Source organism: Branchiostoma belcheri, unplaced genomic scaffold, assembly GCF_001625305.1.
Source record: "Branchiostoma belcheri isolate BF01 breed outbred unplaced genomic scaffold, Haploidv18h27 scaffold121, whole genome shotgun sequence".
Taxonomy (NCBI): domain Eukaryota; kingdom Metazoa; phylum Chordata; class Leptocardii; order Amphioxiformes; family Branchiostomatidae; genus Branchiostoma; species Branchiostoma belcheri.
In genome coordinates, this window is record NW_017802614.1 from 180,706 (window position 1) to 191,332 (window position 10,627).

At 42.0% G+C, this 10,627-nt stretch overlaps 4 protein-coding genes and 1 long non-coding RNA gene across 6 annotated transcripts in view; 3 read left to right on the plus strand and 2 right to left on the minus strand.

The window, feature by feature from the left end:
• Positions 1-52: 52 nt before the first annotated feature.
• On the minus strand, positions 53-1,129 carry LOC109463055 (nuclear receptor 2C2-associated protein-like). Of its 2 annotated transcripts, none has more exons than XM_019759759.1 (4): positions 1,045-1,129; positions 740-830; positions 426-599; positions 53-232 (listed from the first exon to the last, which is right to left on the minus strand). In XM_019759759.1, exons 1-4 carry the CDS (start codon positions 1,095-1,097, stop codon positions 113-115), a joined length of 438 nt encoding a protein of 145 aa, XP_019615318.1. In that variant the 5' UTR covers positions 1,098-1,129; the 3' UTR covers positions 53-112. The 2 variants fall into 2 exon arrangements, with proteins under 2 accessions (XP_019615318.1, XP_019615319.1); XM_019759760.1 differs by having other exon boundaries at positions 1,050-1,103.
• Positions 1,130-1,318: 189 nt separating this feature from the next.
• Positions 1,319-2,722, plus strand: LOC109463056. The gene is made up of 3 exons (XR_002139800.1): positions 1,319-1,515; positions 2,095-2,256; positions 2,503-2,722. It is a non-coding gene; the product is annotated as an uncharacterized LOC109463056 (long non-coding RNA).
• Positions 2,723-3,065: 343 nt separating this feature from the next.
• On the minus strand, positions 3,066-5,003 carry LOC109463054. The gene is made up of 2 exons (XM_019759758.1): positions 4,297-5,003; positions 3,066-4,181 (listed from the first exon to the last, which is right to left on the minus strand). The coding sequence occupies exons 1-2, from the start codon at positions 4,696-4,698 to the stop codon at positions 3,648-3,650; spliced, it is 936 nt and encodes a 311-aa protein (XP_019615317.1). The 5' UTR covers positions 4,699-5,003; the 3' UTR covers positions 3,066-3,647.
• A 581-nt stretch (positions 5,004-5,584) lies between these two features.
• On the plus strand, positions 5,585-9,382 carry LOC109463088 (28S ribosomal protein S30, mitochondrial-like). The gene is made up of 6 exons (XM_019759800.1): positions 5,585-5,958; positions 6,408-6,649; positions 6,913-7,176; positions 7,747-7,858; positions 8,055-8,243; positions 8,421-9,382. The coding sequence occupies exons 1-6, from the start codon at positions 5,769-5,771 to the stop codon at positions 8,936-8,938; spliced, it is 1,515 nt and encodes a 504-aa protein (XP_019615359.1). The 5' UTR covers positions 5,585-5,768; the 3' UTR covers positions 8,939-9,382.
• Positions 9,383-9,696: 314 nt separating this feature from the next.
• Positions 9,697-10,627, plus strand: part of LOC109463043 (leucine-rich repeat-containing protein 57-like) — a 4,393-nt gene continuing 3,462 nt past the window's right edge. The window contains exon 1 of the mRNA XM_019759734.1: positions 9,697-10,083. Within this exon, the coding sequence (XP_019615293.1) occupies positions 9,771-10,083 (313 nt within the window). The 5' untranslated portion in view covers positions 9,697-9,770. The remainder of the gene's footprint in view (positions 10,084-10,627) is intronic.

Genomic DNA, 10,627 nt, shown 5'->3' on the forward strand with positions numbered 1-10,627 from the left:
TACCTACAATATATAAGCACTGGTCATGTACATCACAAAAGAGTACACAAAGTATCTGACAATAATTTTTATTGTAAAAAATAGTACTGTCAATATAGGATATCCACAGGCTTCATATACTTGTTCCCATGATTTCCAACTTGTACACTGTGACTCTGCCAAAGAAGTCTGTGCTACTGGGAAATACTATCCGTAACCTCTTGACTGATGGTGCCTCCTTCACTGTAAATCTGTGGTATTGGGTTATGGAAGAATCACTGACAAGGGAAGGTATAAAAAAACAACCACAAGAAAGAGTGATTTCAACTATGATTTCAATTCTAACACAAAGACATGGCTGTCTTTTTTCTTTCTTCCTGTAAGCATTAATGTTGAACAAAAATTATACATCATACATTGTATATGTGTTGGAAACAAAAGGATATTTGCAGAGAGTTGACATCCTCTGGGTAGAAGTCCATGAACCTTGCTAACTCTCCACCGCCACTGCTGACCTCCAGTCTGCAGTCTTTTCCCACAAACCCTCCCTGGAACTGCAGCTGGATTTCCTGTGGGCACACTTCTTCTGAAAACTCCACCAGAATCCACTGTGGACTCCCCTGTGACAAACAAACAACGACTTAGTGTGGTAAAATCATCATCAACTGAGAATCATAAGAGTACACCTCAGGCTGCCCACTGTAAAGTAAACAAGCTTCATGATTCACTGGGAATGATGATATGAGGGAAATATGAGTACCTGGTCTGAATTCCAGCAAGTCTCCTCGTCACCGTCGAACATGAACTTTTTGCCAAACTGTTTCACATCCCTGTTAAGTACAGAGCTGACCCTACAGAAAAGAACACACAAAGTTTTATTTGTCATATTTGCAATAGTCATTGCAACATGAATAGCTCACACCATGCAGCATGGTATACTGTAGCAAGGAGAAAGTAAATCTAGCGTTGAGAAGCATGGATTAAAGTAGGCCTATTGTAGAATAGACTAGAGAAGTGTGGGGTAGAGTTAAGTTGATCTAGCGGAGCACAGTTTGCGTTTCCTACCTTACTTTGGGAGCAGGAAGTGGTCCATCCTCACGAGTCAAAGAAAACGCCATAATTGCGGCATATTCCACTCTGATACGGGGAAGACACTTCTAACATTGAGCATGGAGTAATGACTATTCAATAACACATTATCTTACATTACTATCGCAAGTTCAAACATATTATATATATATATTTTCAACTCATAATGCATATTTGGATAAACAAGAGTGATTTTGTGCTTTTCATGAAAATATTTGTCACCTGGAAAAGAATGGGCTGGTCCAACTTACACATGCGCACTTAGTGTCACTTCTGGTGATCACACCGCAGGTCATACCTCGCAGGTCAGACGCTGCTTCTCTTTGCTGTCAGAAGAACACCTAAATTATCCTTAAACATGAGCACCTTGGTAAGACAATTCTTACAGAAGAACCACACGTTAAAGGTCTTCACAGGAGACAAATATCGGGAGCTGGCCAATAACTGGTGAGTAAAACGGGTCGTGTCGACAATGACCTTCTCGTGTAAGGGGGTGGGGGGCTACTTGTAACGTTACATGGGCATCTTTAGTGTACTGTGTGTACTGAAGTCTTTTTCATGATTTAAAAAAATCTAGAATTTGGCCAGATGAGATTAACAATTTACCAGTGGAGTAGGTAGTCACCAGGTGTTCCAGTGCTGATTCAGTAGTCAAAACTGCGTCAGCACTGGATGGCCAGTGCTGAAGAAAGTTGAGCACTGGTTTCCAGAGCTGATCGGCTTTGTTCCAGTGCTGAAGCTTCCTCAGCACTGGAATTTGAACACTGTCTCTGCACTCTGTTTCCAGTGCTGAACGTTCTTTCAGCACGCTGCTTTTCCAGTGCAGAGAGTGCCTCATCACTGGAAGCCCAGTGCTGGCAACTATTCAGCACTCGAAACACCATTTTCTGCGCACTGGAACCAAGTGCTGGGAAAGAAGAGCATGGTTTTCATAGTTTCCAAGGTAGACCATAGAGACCAACATGTGCCCAAAGTGTTATGAGTTATGCAATGCCGTTACAAGATGATGTTTCTCCCATGCTTCAGGAAAGGCACAGCGGCAGTGTGGGGAGGACTGGGAGCCATAGCAGTGGTGTGGGCCACAGACTGGAAGGCTGTGTTGAAGTTTGTGCCGTACATCAGGGGGAAATTCATCCAGAAGGACGAATAACATCATGTACACTTTGTACAGTCTTCATTAGTACTGAGGTGAGATATCATTGCTAATCAGGGTCTGCTTGTTATCCAGAAAGTCTTACCTATACCAAGGAAGTTCCTTGACTATACTGTGTTGTTGCCACAGAATTTCAGGCTTCAGTCTTTAATATGATAAGATAGTGGGAAGGTAGAAAATGTTTCACCTCCTTACAACTTGATACTAAACCTGAAGTCTGAAGGTAACGATTGCTAGTTCATTTGTGTGCACTGACCAAATTTTTATCTCTACCTTTACAGATGGATGAGGAAGATTACAAGTTTCCAGAGCTTCTGCTGAGATGATACCATTGTTGCTGATTTTATAACCATGAGCACATCTACAGTCATTTGGACACATGTTACAATGATTCCGATGTTAGTGCTTCTTGGAAAGTTTAGATGTGGGTATGAGATGATGGGCACCAGCTGAATTCATTCGACTTCTTCAACGTAATAAACCAATTCTATTGGTCCAAAATTCTTGTTTGTGCCTATCTTTATTGAGTGTTTGCTAACTATTAATAAGTAACAACTACCATACAGTGATCAGTCATAGGTTGGAACACTGGTTTATACATACCCCTTTGGGTTATATAAAAATAAGCCAAAGCTTAAGCCTCTGCTTGGAAAGTACTGCTTTGATGGTCTTAGATTATTAGGTTTGCCATGAGGTCAAAAATTGCTCAATAGTCAATTTCCCCAACTTTGCCAAAATGGGCCAACCTTATTCAGTGCATATAGTAGTGATTCACTTAGATATCAACAATGTAGTCATAGAACATCTGGAATGCCCTTCTTACACCTCTACCAGGGTAATCTAGTAGCCAGTGAAGTTTTCATGCCAAAATGTATAGCATTCATGGTCAATAGAATACCATGATACCTTAAAATGATGTTTACATTGATTTCCAGTGGAAATTGTGACAAATAATTAATATGTGAAGTTTTCACCTCATACTCCAGAAGTGATACTAGTAAGCAGAGCCACTTGCACTGTACTTGTGTACAATTTTTTGCTAACACAAACCAATTCTATTTATGCATTACACAGCTTGACAAACAAACTAATTAAGTGGCAATGAATAAATGAATAATGCTAATACTAAATGACTCACAATTAGCATCATCTGCTCATTGGTTGTCTGTTAAAACGCAGAGTGCAAATGTACAGTTGTACAAAGGTATGTATACACAAACAGAGAAGTAACAATAGCCAGAATCATTTTTTTTAAGAACTAGCTTTTCATTGTACTGAAATTTAGAACTCTGTGCAGAAAGCAACACATTATTAGTCAAAACAAGAAGTTTGTAACATCTTCATCATATTATGTGAAACAAAACAAGACAGGCTCGCACCATCCAACTTCCAGATTGGCACATACGAATGAAGAAGTATTATATGTTTAGCAACTAAAAGAAGATCGTGCCCTGGCGTTGCCACTCGCTACTGCCTTGAAAAGTGCCGGAAAGTTTGTGTTCCTCTTTGAATGCCGAGGCAGTGCAGGGGAAGAGGGAAGGCTCGTCACGTGGGCCCGGTGATCAGGTAGCCTGCCTTTGTTGTTTCCCACAGAAAACGGTTTGTTATAACCAAGTCCGGAGATGGCTAGTCTGTGATACCTGTCCCTAGATCCGTTATCCGTGTGTTTTCGTGTTATATGTGGTAGAAAGGTTGACCCACGGTCTCGAGTAGCTCCTGGGGTTCTTCCTTGTTGCAGACAACTTTTTGAGCGATTGTCTGGACTAGTAAAGCCTTCGTTTCGCGGCAAACCCATGAATGGCAACGCTCTGAATCCAGAAACGCCGGAGTAGTGTCCTGCTGAGCGATCGGTTCGTGTGATCCCCATCCACTGGGTATCCGTGCGGTTCTCGGTGTTTTCTGAGTCCGAATCCTCGTCTGAACTACTGTAGGGAGTAGGAGGGGGAGTTCTCCACGATACCTAGCAGTTTTGTAAAGAATTGCGCACGATGTCATCACATAACTAGCACATCGAACAATGTATCAAAATTGCAGTTGATTATTGAAAAAGAAAAAAGAAAAGGAATAGCCCATACCTTTTTCAGCTCCGTCACCGCGTCACTCTGAAGTAATGCGTCACTTGGCCTACGCCTCATTTGCCCGGCCCGTGCGGCGCGGGACAACTCTGCCAGTCCGTTCAAAGTGAAAACGTTTGTCTCTACCCCCTCCGTTCGTTCCTGGATGATTTTGTTCCTCTTGTCCCTGAGGATCTCCATACGCCGCTGTACCTGGCGCACCCTATAGTCGTGGGAGGACAGGAACACCGTTTCCTCTCTCTTCAGGTTTTGTATAGCTTCATCAAACTTTCGCATCTCGACGCGTTTCTGGACACAGTACTGCTTGTCCAAAGTAGATACGGCAGATCCTGCCTCTGTCATGACACTGTCAGGACTGGCTTGGCGGACTTTGCCGCAAGTGCTGAACTTACAATTTTGCATGAACGGTTTATTGGAGCCAATGATGGGTGCGGTGATGAAAGATTAGGCGAGATTAAATATATCCCGAGGGATGGCGGCGACAGGTATCGGTCAAACGCAGGCGACAGATCACGTAGTTTTGTCCCAGGGGGATGATATACATCGTTATTGCTGTAAATCCACTGGGTATTGTACGGCATGATATTGGCACCATACCTATCATTATATCTACCGACAAAGGACGAGTCAAAAGTCGAGTGCAATTTCAGTGAATATCTAAGAATAAGATATGTAATACTAAGTCTTTTCTCTTTTGGAGAATGATTTTGAATTATAAATATCTATGAGACACAAATAACTGTAATGTATCCGCTGTTCATGGCTGCCCAAGCCCAAGGCTCCCGGCATCACAAATTAAACTGCTCGCTGGGACAACAGTAAGGTGCAGAAATCGAGCCTTTAGTTTAGCATCAACGGGCCACGCGACCATCGATTTTATATAGAAAGATATAGAAAGAAAGTTTATTGCAAATACATGCCCGAGGGCTAATTGCAGTTACAAACAACATAAGAAAGAAAATACAGTGGTATGTGAGACTATATATACCTCTAGCATTATACTATATTCTACAACATGCATGGTACTAGATTTACTGGGTTTGACTTCTTCTTTTTAGGCAGTGGAAGACGAATAATTCAAGGCGTTATGGAAGTTATGTCAGTTTGTTGCACCATGAAATAGGACAGCATATAAAAGTTATCCCGTGAAAGAAAAAGCACAATAGTTTACCCCTGAATGATACCGTCTTCGGAAATTGATTGTGTAACGTTATACTGGTAACGTTATTATTAACTTATATGGTCTTATATGGTTTCCCCGTTCCAAACATTTTCAAGTATCATTGCTTTTCAAGTGAACTTTACGTTATGCTTGACCATACTTAATCTGGGTTTGTAAATTTCGTAGAGAAGATGGGCCGACACAGGGTGCAACGTTAGGTTACGTTTTCAGGCGCTATTCAGAGGAAGTGATCCTTCACCCCAACATCTGCTTGAAGATTACAAATTTGTGACGTCAGCACGCGTTCAAGATGGCGGCGCTCATTCAGAACATGCGATCGTGCCTGGTCGTTGGCAAGTCGTGCAGTTTTACCTGGCATCCCAAAATGCTTGCAAGATCATGCATGACGAGTGTTCAAACTATTCCTTCAGTTGACGTAGAACAGGAGAAGAAGCCGCTGTATCCTCCCGTTGTACCGTCCCTCACGTCAAACTCGGAAGGTCAGATGTTAGGGGAAAGGGGGGGGGGGGCTGTCCCTTGCTATTAATAAATTTGTAGCGATGAAATTTGTAGCATAAATTACTAAATGTGCTTTCATTTTCATTACTAAAGTAGGCTAATTAGACACGTTGACACAAAGGAGCAGTGTTTCACACATATTATCTACCATAGGCTGACTGCTGTACAGTGTAGAACAGCATGGACAAAATGTGAATGTATTTGTGTAGGGTTTCCATAAATTTAGTTTCATTCTCATTGTTTGCAAACAAACGCCTTCAAATTCATGTTACAGAGAAGAATGGCATGTTGGAGATTTTCCATCTACCTTCACGATATGTTGTTGTAATGTGAAATTCACCTTCTCTCCCCTGATTGTATAAAGCTATAATGTGAGAATCTGCAAGTGCAACACCTTTTTTCATGTCAGGCATGTTTTCACTTCCTGCAGTTGCCAAGAAGTACAAAAGACAGCTGATTAGGCAAAAGATTGCCTCTCTTTCATCACCGAAGGACAAGATCACTGCCTTGCTGCAGCAGAATCGTAAAGCCTACATGCTGTATGCTCTGGGACGGCGCTACAATGTTCATGCTTACCAACAATGGGTGACAAAGACAACAGTGGTGAAGCAACTGCCAGAGTCCATTACAGATGTAACGTTGGACGACAGATTTGAGCAGGTCAAGTCTCAGGTATGTTATGGAAGTGACTCAGTCATCTTAATCAAGATATTATTGGATCATTTGATTTTGCGAACTCTCCCTATGAAAACGTGTTACTACGTTGTTTCAAATTCAAATGTGAGCCAAATGATACTGTAAACACTTGATTTTCATTGTGTTGCAAAGTGTGAGTGCTGCAAAAATAAATGAACTTGTAGCATTCGATATAGTTTATTGACATTGTTAGTTCAAACATTAATGTGCAAATGTATGCAATTTTTTCCCCTGTGAAGGTAATGGATCTCATACTACAAGAGAGGCTTTACATGAAGAGGAATGATAAGAAGTGGAGGGAGCCATACCGCTTTGGCGTGGTGTTTACAAAGGAGCTGGCACGTCTCCTAACCACTGCTGTCAGCGGTGGAGCACCCCATCTTGCCACAGCTAACATAATCCATGATCCCAAGGTAGAATACTGCTGGCCACATACAGAGTACTGGTGCCAGCTGCTGGACCAACCAGACATCCAGATCCTTACACAGCATCCCTTACCACAGGTCAGTTCACAACAATGCTGTCTTCCTTTTCCCTTTGTGTGGGTACTGAGAAAGTCCTGTTTGCATATGAGGTTTGAAAATGGATGAATAAACCTATGAAACAGTAGCTATCATACCTGTAGCCAGGATTTTGAATGGGGTGGTTCTTCCCACTGCTTGAGGGGACCAGCGAGTGCCAAAGGCGCGAGGTTCCTAGGCGGTCCGGGGGAAAATTTTGAAAAATGAATGCATTTTTGAGAGGCTTTCCAAGAAAAAATCAGAGATAAATTTTTATTCAATGACAAAGGGAGCAGTTTTTCTACGATTCCAGTCCATCTTTTCAAGCAAAATCTTGGACCTTTACATAAAAAGTGGACCAAAAAGTGGACCTTTACATAAAAAGTGGACCAAAAAGTGGACCTTCGAGCCTTGTGGGGGGTTCTTCTGAACCCCCCCTGGCTACGGGCATGGCTATCTATCGTAATTGAATTTGTAGACCCAGATGTCCAGTACTGTAGACAATGAATATGCTTACACTTGCATTTAATTTGTGCATACAACACTGATGTGTTTATGGCCTTTTTTGTCCAGTATTGCCCAATGGACAGTGATGCGAGTATTGATGGTGAAATCCCTGTCTATGAGTGGTCTCCTAGCCATCTTGCTATCTTTGAGAGGACCAGAAAACGTACCATCTTTCCAGGTATGCTATTCTGCCACACAATATTCACCTTGCTGTCGTATCATATCACCTTTATTGAAATTGAGAGATGCTACCAGTCAGAATTTGGAGCAAAACAGGTCTCAGTTACATTTCTATTTTCATTTCCATCAATCACTAGGTAGACAGGTAGGTATTGTATATGCCATAATATTGCTTGACATTCTTTATATAACAGGCTTCAAGATTGAGTCCCCTACCCAGTGTGGACACACCCAGTTCCGTGTGTTCTCTAAGGACATCAGCAGGGAGAAGTTTCAACAGGACCTGCATAGGGACAAGACTGGGGACCAGCTTGAGCTAAGGATCATGGGGGCTGCGGTCATGGGTCTGTTTGGGTGGACAGCAGCACAGGCTTTCTATAGAGGTTTGAATTTGATCTCTCATTTCTTTCACTCATGACATTTCTAAGACATACAGAGACAGTTGCTTCTACATTTCTTACTGGTGTTCAGTATCTACAGTTCTGTTGTAAATCTGCTGCTGTTTCAAATAAGCAAGCTGGCATTATTATTCAAACTAAAAGTATACTCTCTATATACAGGATTCACTTGGTACCAGGACTTGCAGTACCCCATCACTTCACAAGCCATCCTTACAGATGGCCGTTACTTCACGTTTGGGTGCTATCAGCTGAACACACTCAGTCTTCAGCAGGAAGACAACCCACTGAGGAATGTCCTGTTCTACCAGGACAGCCAGCCTCTGTATGATGACGTCCAGGATGGCCAAGTTGTTGGTTTCAATGACAATGTGTTAAGGACACTGTTACAGGTGTTGGGAAACCGCACAGAGCCCCTTCAGGTTGAGTGGGGCCCAGAACCGGTACCCTTCAACCCTCCCACTCGCTTCAACTATCACCTGGAAGACACCCAGGAAAACATTTTCTTCAAGCAAATGTATGCACCACACCTAAGGAAGGATCTCTCGGAAAAGAGAGTTGTGCGTAAGCTGAAGAACTTCAAGGACCATAGACTAGGGAAGAATATTGGCTCTAATGTCAAAGACATTTACCAGCTTGACTCTAACCCTTCTGTCAAGAAGTTCAAAGGAGAAGACTAAAAGAATAGAAATCAAGGCTTTGTGAGGGATTATAGAGAGTATATGTGATCATTGATGCAGGAGATTTTACTTCCCTGCCTTCAAGACTGGATATATTTGTACACGTAGTTGTTTAGAATTATGATATGGCAAATACATGTACTGCTATTTGACTTATTAGTAAATTTACAACAACAAAAAGAAGACAAACAATAGATAGGTATCACAATGCCTTGTCATTTTGTACTATGAATTACATTGTGTTCCTGCAAAAGTTTGTAAATGTAGCTCTATCTGGTTCAAAGATTACTATTGACATATGGATCAGTACTTGTAACATAATTAGTATATCCTTTGGCCTCCACTAATTTCAGGTCACAATTTCAAGTACATGAGTTTTATTGTTTTACAGAAAAGCTATTATTGTAGCGTTTCCTAATTGAATGAGAAAATACATTATGCAAGAGCCCCACCTTTCACTGGTATCACTTCTTCCTGAGCCAAAAAGCAACTAAATCATGACTCTAGGGGAGATGCCAAATATTACAAAGTGATTTCAATTTTCAAGTCCCAACATAATGTCCTTGATACTAGTGCTAGTATTAAAATTCACCCATAGCTTCCTTCTGTTCACACCAAGAAGATGTCCTTGGTTCACACACACACACACACACACGCGCGGACGCGCACGCGGAGTCGAGAGATACTAGTGTCACTAGCAGCCAGAGGCACTTCTGTGGGGCAGGTTTATAAAAATCCCCCCTACCAACGAATGGAATGGTCCGTAGTCAAAATGGCGGTCATAGACGAAGTAGTAAAGGTAACTTGGTGACCTCGTACACTTTGGAGCAGAATGGGAACTCCAGAAATAGACAATGTGATCGAACGGTGTCTCCAGAAGCAGGAAGCTGTTCTGAACTTAAGTCACCGAGATATCAGCGTCCTGCCACCAACGGTACGTCAGGTGACACATGTCAGACGACTCCTTCTCAACAACAACAAACTTCTTATGCCGCCCACCGAACTCTTGGCTTTGCAGCAACTTGAAGAACTGACTTTGGACTGTAACAGCCTGACTCTGCTTCCGACTGGAATAGGTGAACTCAGCACACTGACTTACCTGAGTCTGAGCAACAACAGTTTGGGTTTTCTTCCCGGAGAAATAGGTAAACAAAAATATGTGTGGGGAGGGGGGCTGTTGTAACTTACTAGTATAACATGTCGGTTGGAAAGTCACTCGACGGGATATGGAATTGAGAGAAAAAAAAGAGAGACATACATAATATTAAAAATAATCTCTTTGTCTAGGTTCGCTGGAATGTCAGTGTGCCGTCGCTCTACCATATTCTATCCTATTACCCTGTTGTTGGACAATACCCCCAGTCTGTCTGATAACCATATAAACCAGGCTAACGTTACATGTTACAATAGGCCTTGCGGTGCCGGTGCATCACACCCGAAAACTATTATTCCGCAATCGACAGTGGTGGTGCAAATAAAACAACAAAAGAGATCAATAAGAATGTGAATACTAGTAAATAAAACTTTGCCTTTTGATGTATATACAACTGCAAATCACGTTAACAGGTGGGAAACAAAAGTCATTTTGGAATGTTTTTTCAATGTAGGGAGGCTGCAAGATTTAACCCAACTGTGGATAGCTGACACCAACTGATGGGCCTTCACCAGAATCGGTCTACTCCAGAAGCT